Source organism: Atta cephalotes (genome assembly GCF_000143395.1).
Source record: "Atta cephalotes unplaced genomic scaffold scaffold00044, whole genome shotgun sequence".
NCBI lineage: Eukaryota > Metazoa > Arthropoda > Insecta > Hymenoptera > Formicidae > Atta > Atta cephalotes.
In genome coordinates this window covers 791,846-804,309 of record NW_012130108.1, presented here as the reverse complement: position 1 = coordinate 804,309, position 12,464 = coordinate 791,846, and the positions used below count along the sequence as shown (strand labels likewise).

General features: G+C 32.9%; 1 protein-coding gene across 2 annotated transcripts in view; it reads left to right on the top strand.

The window, feature by feature from the left end:
- LOC105622384 (14-3-3 protein zeta) overlaps nt 1-11,089 on the top strand; it is a 14,677-nt gene extending 3,588 nt beyond the window's left edge. Inside the window, exons 2-4 of one of the 2 annotated variants that reach the window (XM_012203809.1) lie at nt 7,393-7,516; nt 9,945-10,108; nt 10,934-11,089. In XM_012203809.1, coding sequence (XP_012059199.1) covers nt 7,393-7,516; nt 9,945-10,108; nt 10,934-11,089 — 444 coding nt within the window. Of the gene's footprint in view, nt 1-7,392; nt 7,517-9,031; nt 9,196-9,944; nt 10,109-10,933 lie in introns of both variants that reach the window. The other variant, XM_012203808.1, reaches the window with a different exon arrangement.
- The last annotated feature ends 1,375 nt before the right edge of the window (nt 11,090-12,464 follow it).

The window sequence follows — 12,464 nt, the reverse complement described above, 5'->3', positions numbered from 1 at the left end:
ATTGTATTATTGTTAAAAATATTTTTTTTTTAAGTGCGAAAAGTATTTGTGTACACAGGGGGAGATTTTTTTTTTAAATCGTACTTAATTAGCAAAATTAATTAGCAATTTATTAACTGCAAGATAGACTATGTATTTCTCAAAATTATTTTACCTAAAAAGACATGTTTAATAATTAACATATATTTTTTTTAAATAAGCAAAAATAAAACATTACATTAATTAGAGAAATTTAATTACTTCGTTATAACTCACTCTTATATAAAATAAGATTAAAATTATAAATGATTATTAATATGTATAAATGAGTATGTTGTAAATGAATTGTTACTAATTATAATAATTATATATAATTATTATATCGAATTACGAGAATTGTATTATTTAGATATAGAAAAGGTATTGGTCGAAAAATTTAATTTTTGACATAGAAACATACCTAGCATTGTTTATATTAGGACAAAATATATTTGCATAAAATTGCTAATGTTTATTTTCTATAAATAAGTTTTTTCTAATAAAAATTTTCCGTGCATAAATACATTTTTGCATTCATTGTGGATAGTTAATTGTATCATATGTTAATTAAAATTTATATTACTATTAAAATTACACGACACATTAATTTGCAATCTTGTCTTTTACGGTTTTCGCGCTATTAATTTCGAGTAACTTGGGGTTTTCCATTTCGAATTTTATGATCGGCTTAGGATTTTCTATTTCAATCAGTTCGATAAAATCGAAAGAGAGAACGTTGAGATAGTTCGGTGTCGCCTTCTGTTCCCTCCTTACAAACGTGTTCCAAGAGAGCAAGCCAAGTGCATTTCGCTCCTTTTTCCGCGTCGATGCAGTCGTCGCGATGTTTCCTGTTCTCCATATATAGGCGACGAGTCCCAGAAAGGTGTCGGAGAAAATTATATGCCGTTGAGTAACCGGCGTTCGCGCGTCCAAAGGGGGTCGCGCTCCGAGAATTGCGATGGGCGGGAATCGATAAACAAGTAATTTCGCATAATTACGTAGAACGATGATTTCATCCTCACGTGAGTTATTCTTTATCCCGGAACGTTCTCCTACGCACATAGGATTCCAGAATACGTCCGCTTTATTGTCTACTTATATTAATAATGTCCTCTATTCCTTTATTGCGACTCAATTTTTTCCTACAGTATCTCTTATTTTTTTTACAATTTTATTTTACAATCACAGAAATTAAATCTCGTGATGTATATGAATATGTATCAAGTTAATATGCGTCAACATTTAAATAAATTTAATTTCTATTTGTAAAATAAAATTATGAAGAATAAGAGATATCTTATAGAAAAAGTGTGTCGAATAAAAACTTCTGTAGCAAATAAACGAGAGCGAGTAATATAAATAAGCGAGTGATTAAATATGGACAAATAGAAGAAAAAAAAAGAGAAAATTGAGAAATTTGTAGAAAAAAGTTGTCATCAATTATAAAGAGTCGCTTTCTCATATCAGGTGAACGATATGACATTTAATTATCAGAAAGTCTACTTTTTAATAAGCTATTTCTTTCATTGGAGGAATTGCACATTGAGAAAAAAAATTGTTTATTTAAATAAATTAATTTATTTCGTCTATTATACACACACATATATATATATATATATATATATATATATATTTATTTATTTATTTATTTAATTGAGAAATGGACATATATTTAAAGCAAATATAATATGTTGGACTTAAATACATTCTTCATCGAAAGAAATATATATAAAGATGAACAAAATCAACTTAATCAAATAAACAATTTTTTTTAATGCAGGCATTAACTTGATCCAAAATACCTAACTACAGTGCCATGTATTCGTTAGCGATTCTACGTTGTCGTTTAGCGAAAGGATAACGGTATACAAGGAAATGCAACTACGAAAATACCCGCTTTATGCACTACGAAGTCATTAGCATAGCAGCATGTTGCATCGAAAGCATTGACGCGAATTTCCAGTCCTGTTAGACTTCTCTTTTGGAGTAATTAATTAATTCTAAGTAACAACACAAAATTCAGCTTGTAGGAAGCAATTATAGAAAATGTTTCCAATTCTCTTTTGTTAATTTATTTACAATAACCGTTGCAATATTTTTTATTCACTAAAAGATTGCGTCGTAATTTGTAGATTAAAATTTTCTAGAATTTTCTGGCGTTAAATTAATACAAAATCATATATAAAATGTTCAATCTTTTTGTTTTGTTCATAAAAAATGTTTATAAAAATGAACAAATGGTCTTTATTTCTCATTATTTTTAATTAAATTTCTGTTTGAATGATTTGGCTAGAGTTAATTGGAAAGAAGTGTTTTATTGCCTATTTTAATTCTTCGCGTTAAACGATGACGCGGTTAAGACAATTTTCACTAACTACGAGATGATAAAGAAATTAATTCGGTAATAGATAGGCATCCGGATAATAAAGTGTCAACGCCGAGAAACGAGGTGAATTGTATCTGCAGTACTTTGCTGCTTCGAGCGTCGAAACTCGTTTGCGAGCAATAGCCATTTCTCTTCCGCACCGGGATCGTCTTACAGATTCTTAGTTGACAATCTTCCGCATACGCTTCCTTGCTCGGAATCTCTGGAGGATGAAGACTATTCTCCGGATTGAATTTCACATGAGTCAATTATGAATTTCTACTAACGATTTTTATTTCTATATTTTTCTATAAAAGCAGCGAAGGCTCTTGCTTGTTTTTTTTTTTGTTTTTAATAAAACAATCCACGTTATGATTACGTAATTTTCAACGTTGAAATAATACAGGGTTGCCACAAAATTAGAAATAATAAAAATGTCAGGAAAATTGAAATTATGAAAATATCAAAGAAACCAGGAAGGAAAGATTCAAGGAATTTTGGAAAAATTTTTGGGAAATAAAAAAATGGCTTTAAAGCCTTGGCTGTGTTCTTACACTTATGCAGTTGAAATACTGTCAACGATTAATACAAGCAGCGTCAACAACATTAATAATGATTTATGTTACTATATTAAATTGCTTTTTCAACAAAATATAATGATTCCGAAATCAGGATGAAAAATTTTAAAAAGTCATCGAATCCAATATATTGTTGAAAGTTAAGGAAATTAATGAAATTTTGTCTGAATTCAAGAAAAAATTAAGGAATTTTAAAATGAGGAATTTATAGCAACTTTGAAATTATCTTTTATTTAATTAGTTATTTGTGAATCACGAGTTATTTTTGAATGATATATAAAAAAATCTCCGTTAAGCCGAGATATAGCCTTTTATCACTGTTCTTTGATTAAATTTTCAGTTATAAATCGCTGTTTTATCCTGTTGGATAATGATTTAAGAATTGTTTTTAATCTTTTAATATTTTATTCCTCAAGTTTCAATCTGTTTCTTGGGACATTTTTTATTCATATAGAGATTCACGGCGAGATATTAAAACGTGACCTTTCGAACTTTATCGCTCGGCGGACGCTCTCGAAACTCGTTAAACTCGGCGAATTATAATCTACTCGATGTTTTTTGCGACACGCGCTTCGGGATTACATTCAATCTCCGTTCTCGTTACGTGGGTGATATTTTCCAGTATCCGGAAATAAGCGGAAACGGAAGAGGAAGCGGGCACGCCTGTTCAAACGAACCACCGGAAATGATACGTTCCGCCACGTAATAGAGGACCTTTCTTCAAAAGAATTAAATTCGCTCGAGGCATTCGCTGTTTTCTTTATGGGGAGAAAAAAGTACCAGCGGTCTTATTTTGATGTTTGAATAACGTAATAACATTTAATAGAATAGTGCATTTGTTTCTCGTCGCGCAATTTGCACCGTTATGAATCTCATAAATGTTTTTAAATTCTTTATTGAAAGAAAAAAATTATGATTTAAATATAAATTAGAAAAAGACATTCGCTTTTTTGTTTGCAACATGAATAATATGAATATTATGAATATTTGAATGTTGAAAGTAAATGTTTCCATTTGCGACATCGCTTGCTTTGGATTATTTAAATCAAGGAAGTAGATTTAGATTACATAAATCAAGAGACATTTTGTAAATAAATATCAATACAAAATTAAAAAGATATAAACGAATAAATAAAAAATATTAAATTAGTTTAATAAAACATATGTATATAGTTAAACAAACGGGATGTTTAAAATTAACACAAAAATCTTTAGTTGCTACAAAAAATCGAATACATAAAAAAATAATAAGAAAATTTTCGCATAAAACATAATATTGTTAAAACGTCTAACATATAATTTAAACGGCATAATTAGATTGAAATGTTGAAATTTAGATTGAAAATTAGAAATGTCAATACAGTCAATATGGTCAAAATGTATATCCTAAATATTTTTTAATTAAAAAATTTTTTTAATTGAAAAAAGATATTTAGATATATATGTTCTAAACATCTTTTTAATTAAAAATATTTTTTTAAATTAAAAAGATATTGAAAACATACATTTTGACTGTATCGACATTTCTAATTTTTTTCAATCTAATTAAAACATTTGAGTTGTATATTACTTGTTTCATCATCATGTTTTACGCGAAATCTTTTATTATTATTTTTATTAAAAAAGTATCTTTTTAGTTTTCCGTTAATTTTGTGCGCAAAATTGATCGCTCGAAGACAATCGCTCCTAATTGAACAACGAATGCAGAATTACAAGGAAGGAAAGAAGTTAGATTTGAGGAGACATGGCTGAAAGATGCACGTCAAACGATGAAACTGGAGCAAGACTCCAGCTGAAATCGCCGGGCGATCGGAGTCGTGTTCCTGTTCTCGCACTCCTATACACGTCACCGTAATCGTAAGCGTGGCACTATTGTATTGCACCTTGATGTAGCCACCGCCGGTTTTGCTGCGGTTTAATAAAACCGAGTTATTTCTAACTCGATGGACATAGAGGAAAGAACGTATGAAAGTCAGTCGTCATCTCAAATAAATTGTCGCGAAGCACAACTGTTTTAGAAATGTAAATCGGGCAGCGGGCGATAAATGAAAGGAGAGGAAAAAAATAATAGAAAGCAAATAATGTGATTCAATAATTTCGAAAATGATATATGGAGAATACATATTTACTGTTAAATTAATAATATCAAATTATACTCAGTAGTTGTTTTAATCATTTAGTTTACTACTCCCACTCAATATAACGAATTTAACACAATGGAGTGCAATTCAATTTAAAAAAATGTATTAAATTTGGTTTATTATTATTTACTAAAAGCAATACGAACTTTGTTTACTTGAAAACTAACCACAGAAATGATTTATCTTTTGATACATAAAGTTATAAATAAGTGTTATTTAACTCGTAAGATTAGGTTACTATTGCTTCTTTGATATGTAATAGTGTAAAACGATCGATAAAACTACACGGAAAGAATTTTGCTGAATCTAAAAATTTAGCTAGATATGAATCTGAAAATTTTGAACTATCAAAAAAATTATGTCGAACGTTCAACCTGATTTCTAGAACGTTAAAAACTTTTTATATTGCTTGAGTTTCCTACATAATTATTTCGATGGTTTAACAAAATTATTTTTAGATCTATTTACATATTTTAGCGAAACCGTATAGAATTTCAGAAATGGAAATCGAAATATTGCTTTGCGAAATGAGGTTTCACGGTGCGGTTCTTCATTTAGTTTTCAAAGAAGCATATTTCGATAATTTACAGCGGTGACTTTGCTTCGTAAGTTGTCGGGGAAAACAGCGTTTGATTAAAATTAATAAACGCGGAGGAATAAATGAGAAAACTTCAAGGGAGTGATTCAAACCGGTCTCTCCCGTTGGCGAAGCTCGATACGCGAAAGAGAGACGGTGAAACTCAACGGCGATGACGTACACGCGGCTATCTTTTTTTTTTCCCTCTACCTTCATTGCGACGCGGGTCGCGCGCTCACGTGATTATGCGGCGTAATTTATGACTGCGCGTTCGCGATGATTCGAAATGCGATGATTTGTGCGGCGACGCGCTTTTCGAGAATCGCCTCGCACGACAATAAGATAACCGGAGTTGTTAAATTGAAATCTTGGAATCCGAGTGTGTTCATTTACCTCTCGAAATTTCGCGACAGCGAAAACGGAATCTATTTCGGAAATTGTTTACGATGCAATCTTATCAGAGTTGCTATGAAACTGAAAATCGGAGAAATGTCAGGGAAATTGAAAATCAGAGAAATCAAGAAAAAGTTAGGGAATTTTGCAAAATTTTTTGGAAAATTAAAATTCTTGACTTTAAGAAGTTCAATATTCGTTCATACTTACGCAGTTTTGGAATACTATTAATTTACAATTATTAACAATTAAATGCAAGTAGTGTCAGCAGCATTAATAGTAAAATTTACATTGCTATGTTTAAATTGCTTTCTCAATAAAATATTTAATGATTTTCAATTAGAACGGAAATACAAATAATTTCAAAATATTATTGAAAAGCAGCGAGGAAAGTTATGACATTTTGAAAAGGAAAAGTTAAGAATTTTAGCATAAGAAATTTGTGTGACAATCTTGAATTTCTGTATACATGTTGTATTGTTTTCATTTTTGGGTCAAAAGTTATCAAAAGTTACTATGACGTAACCGTAATCGGGGAATTTTATTTATCTTCTTTCGTCGACTCGATCGTTGCGGTCGATACCTTATATTTGCGTTAAGGCGCAATAAATATCCTCGCGCTATTTGCACGCGAGTTTTGCGCATGCAAAGTTGGTCGGCCAACATTGGTCTTACGTCATTAGTAGACACGGTTGAGATGAATGTGCGTAGCGTGAAACGACTCGTCATTGACCGGCGCATTGCGCATCAATTCCACATTGTTGTCCACATTAATTTGATCACATGATCAAAGTTTGTAGACATGCTTTATTGCCCGATGGCAATTAATAACCGATTTATTAGTTCAAATTAATGTGTTAACATATCATTACGTAATTCATTTCCGAAAATATTTTATTGTGTGTGTGTGTGTGTGTGTGTGTGTGTGTGTGTGTGTGTGTGTGTGTGTGTGTGTGTGTGTGTGTCGTGTGTCGTGTATTATTATTGTATGTATTTAATGTACATACAATATAATTTTTTATGTATATAATATACACATAAAATATATAATTATATCGATTATTTTGATTATTGTCACAAAACTGAAAATTAGAGAAATCAGAGAATCGTTTGATTAATAAAGCAAGCAAGGTATATGAGATATAATTTCTCTATTTCGAAAGTATATAGTTCCCTTTGTTCCAAACTTTGTGTGTAATTAATTGTACATGAAGTACAAGAAATTAAGCATTCAAATTCATTTTTCTTTTACATTTTGTTTATCTTATTTTAATCTCAGTGCTAGCGTTTATTCATTCATTTGTATTTGCTTCTTTGCAGGGACTCCTGGATAAGTTCCTGATCTCCAAGGCTAGCAATGCCGAGAGTAAAGTATTCTACCTCAAGATGAAGGGTGACTACTACAGGTATCTCGCAGAAGTCGCCACTGGTGAAACCAGAAATAGTACGTATCGATCCCTTGCGTTATCTCGTGTACTTGATCCGAGGCGAATCTCTCAAAGCGAGAGGCGATTTGAAGTGCGAAATTATGAACTCTTTCCATTTGATGATACATGTTGACACGAATATCGAATATTTTTATCTTTATTATTTATGGGTTGCCAAGAAAAATAGAATGACGTATTTGTTGACTTGTGTAACCAAATGAAAAGTATCTACCCTATCTTTGGTAGCGATGACTTCTCGTTTAATATCGAATGTGATTGGCGTAAAACGCTGTCCAAAATTATTTTTGCTGCATTAAATACATACAAAATTACTGAAAGTTCCTCGCAAAGTCGTCACCTCGCTTTGATTGTCTCCCCGAAGTAGTCGATGTAACTGCATCCGATTGTGCAAGCATATGAAATGGATCTTTCTCCGGACCAATTGTGGCACATTATGACGCAGCTGCATCGACAGATGTTTCGTTTTGACTTATGGGCGGATCCCTGGACTTTTGCATCGGAAGCAGAGTCAGTTGCAGTCACAGTCGTTCACGGGTGAAAGTCGGTTACAACGTTGTTGAGTGAAACTTTTTAGTCGCACACATTTCAGTCGCGAAATTCTGCAAAGATACTAATTACAAAGATAATTATTGACATTAAACATTTTTTGTATATTATTTAATGCTATATAATACATATTGAAGATTAATTAGAAGATTCATTTCTTAAATTAATCGAATGTATTTATTGGAATTTATATTGCTCTTTATTGTATTATTTGGAACATTGTAAAAAAGTTTTATAAGAGTTTATAAAACGCGAAATTTATATAAAGTCCAGGGAATTGCAAATATTTATATTTATTCTCTAAATTCTTTGAAATTGAATCTCACACTAAATAATGAAAAATTGAATCAGAAAACGAGTGACTTAATTTTTAATCTTTAAGAGTGAGATTTTCATTTTAAAGCTTTTAGAAAGTACTTTAATTAGATTTATATGAAAATAAGTAACGAATAAATTGAAGCGAATGTAAGCATGATATTCGCACCAGATATGATAAAAATGCTCTTAAGTGTTGCTAACCAGGTGACTTTCATTCCAAGTTGCATTTACAGAGACTTTTGCTCAGTTTAAATGCAAGATAATTATTAAACATGTATGTATAAAATTATTATTCGAGAAAAATATTAATGTCTATCTTTTTTTTTTTTAAGAAGTATATAAATTGTCTAAAAGCAAGCACATAAGAGCAATCGAGCTGCTTAGAACATAAATAGAATAAATCGATAAATAATATAAAAAAGATTAATTCTAATAATTTTTAGAAAATCTAATTCTAGAGAAAAGTACAAATTAATGATAATATAAAAATGTAATTCTTTCGCATCTCGAAAATCCACGCGATAAATCCATGTTACGTACCTCTAGTTCTAAGTAGCTCTCAAACCGATTTGATACGATGTATTCGAAGCGTGTTAATTCACGCAAAACAAGACAGACAGACATTTGATGATCCATGTGATATCCAGCCGTGGTAGACGACAGCCAGAAGGCATACCAGGATGCCTTCGAAATCAGCAAGTCAAAGATGCAACCTACCCATCCGATCAGGCTAGGTCTCGCCCTTAACTTTTCTGTCTTCTATTATGAGATTCTCAACTCACCAGACAAGGCCTGTCAACTGGCCAAACAGGTACACGATCAGAGGACTAATTGTTATTTTTTAGCGATTCCTTGGGAAAAGAGAGCTCGATGATGGTAATGGTGGTGATGGTACACAGTGGTGACAAAAATTATTTTACATGATTCGTTCTGTCAACTTGTTCACTTCCGTCCTACAAAGTTCGGTTAGGTTAAGTTTGATATTTATGATGGCAATACAATTATTTGTTTTATAGTTTCAACAACTGCTCATAAAAATATTTAATGATAACAGAACAATTATCAGATTATGTAATATCGATACGATTTCAGTGCTATTTCAGTAATTATAATGGACAGCTATTTACTAATTTGACACATTTGCTATAAATACCACGCATAAAATGCCTAATATGCAGAAAAACGCGCTTTTACACACACATTTAAATTTGTATTAACGTCGTTAGCGTATTACTCGCTTGACTCATGCACGATGACTCAGGACGAAGATGCACGTCCCAGCAGGGTCATGTCGTGGAAGATCGGTGACGATTTATGGACATGGCTCGTTCAAGGCCAACGGAATTCCAAGTGAAACGACACGCGCCGATCTTTGTAGGACAAGCACAAATCATTGAAATTCACTAACGTTTTCCCTCCTTTTATTCAACTTTCATTCGTCTTTCCTCGCGTTCCTCTCGCGCCACATCTCCCCGACAACAATTTATTACTGCGATATCACGGCGTAAAAATGAGGTCATGGAAGGTGTAATCTGAATAGAGGCTGATTTGCATTTGCAGCGGTAGTCGAGGATTCGCAGAAGGCGTATCAGGAGGCGTTTGACATTGCGAAGGCAAAAATGCAACCCACGCATCCGATCAGGCTCGGCCTTGCCCTCAACTTCTCTGTTTTTTATTACGAAATTATCAATTCCCCGGCTAGAGCCTGTCATTTAGCCAAGCAGGTTAGAGGGAGGATTGTGGAAGGCTTGTTCTTGGCGTTACTGCGTGTGATTTTTCTCTATATAAAGCCTCTTATATGCATTAACTTGTTCCCCGTCAAACTGAGTACGTGATAAGACTGCTGATAAGAAACACGAACGATAATTAAAGCTATGTTCTGATTAAAGAAATTCCTGCTAAAATCTCTACTTTTCTTCATGGTTTAAGCAATAAGGAAAAAATAAGACGTTATTTTATTTCTTCATTGAATTGAATAATAATTAAATAGATAAATAATTATTTATACTTTTTGTATGTATATTTAAATCGCAGGAATCAGCAGTCTTACAATGAAGTCAGCCATAGTTCTTGCCGTGTGCATTTATTCTATTTATTCTCTAATGATCAAATTCTAATTTGGTTTAATTCTAACATTAACTGTTATGTGAATGTTGTGTCGTTTAATCCCTTTTTAAATTTTTACTACATAATTAATAAAGTGAGAAAGTACTCACTGGTACCACACTAACCATCCCGCATCATGTTTTCTATTTATATTAATTATATTAATTAATAGTTTAACTTGTGTAATTATGGATATTTACAGAATTAATATAATTGTCCCTATAGACAGAATTTTATTTTTATACTTAAAAATATATATTTTTTGGTCTAATGTTCTGATTGTTTTGGAAATTATTTTTATCATTAAAAAATAATATTGAGATTTCTATAGAATATGTTAAAGTGATAATAAAGTGATAATAAAGAGATTTTGTAGTACAGATTAAAATAACAATAAAAAAAGAAGTTGAAAGAAAAATATCTGACATTTATTACTTTTGCAGGCGTTCGACGACGCGATCGCGGAGCTGGACACACTTAATGAAGACAGCTACAAAGATTCCACATTGATCATGCAGCTGCTGCGCGACAACCTCACTCTGTGGACCAGTGACACACAGGGCGACGGGGACGAGCCACAGGAGGGCGGCGACAACTAACCTTCCTACGCTTAAGTCCTTTCTAAACCTAATAAGAACATCCTATTCTCTATCGTCCCCCCGTCCCCCTGAAGTGCTCACCCGTATGTCCATCCACCCGGATCCATCCATCCATATCCACCTGACCTCTCGTCCCTCGCGTACCTCGTTTCCTTCTTTCCTTCCTTCCTTCCAATCGCAGGCCTCCCTTTTCCTTAAATCTCTCCTTTTCAAAAAAAACAGATCCTTCTCTCTTTCTCTCTCTTTTTCTCTCTTTCTCTCTCTTTATCCTGACATGACCGTACACTGCTACCGATGCCACCGCCATAGCTGCTATGTCCGGTTCGAAAAATTCGAACGTTGAGAGTCGAATTATTCACCCATGCTCGATCGTGCCTATTCGCGGATAATGGCAAAGGAAGGATCTTAAAGATCTTTCTTTTTCAAAGATCGAACTAAACACAAATTATAAACTAGGTCGACATCCGGAGTAATTAGACAAGAACTTGATAAAATGTGTGTCAAGATAACGCACGATAAAAACCATTATTAGCGAAGAAAGATGATCGAGCAGCACATGGATTATTCGGCCTCTCGCGTATGAAATTTCTTAGGCAAAAAGAAATCCGTTTATTGTCCCATTTGTATGGAGGAATAGGAAGGAGCGAATTGTGGATGAACAGAGGAAAGGACAGGAGGAGACATTTACATCTCCCCCGCATACCCTGTCTCGTCGACGCGAAAATCGTCACGCGAGCGCAGTCAATGCGTGCGCGCGTGCACCTCATTGTCGATTACGCACATAGCAGAAAAAAGAAAGCAAATGCTAGATCATTTAACTTTTGCGAATAGAAAACGAAAGAATGATGTACTGTTAAATAATAAATCATACACATCGGTACGAGACATGGAATGCAGAGGACCGACCGACTCACTGTCGTTACTCCCAAAATCTACTCGCTGCTTACCATTTCAAAAGAAAAAAAACATAAAAGAACATAAAGTCAGAATGAAAAAAACAAGCCAAAAGTAACAGCACGGAGGTACGAGAAGAAGCGAAGAGAACGAGAAAATGAAAAAAGCACGCATGAATCTACTACATTATATCCAGTTGTCATTTAAATTAAATTTCACATTGTCTAGCAAGTAACGAATATTATTATACGAAGGGAAGAACGCAGGAGGAGAAAGGAGAGTAAAAACAAATACATTAAGTTATTAAGTTCCAAAACGAACATCAGTGGTCACTTGATTTTTCACACTTTATTTTTTTTACTTTTTTCTCCTCTCTCCAACATACCACCGTGATTATGCACACAATCTGTAATATATCTCTTCCCACACGGACTCTTCTCCCTTTTCCTTTCGCCACGACCGAAATCTTGCGATTTCATCC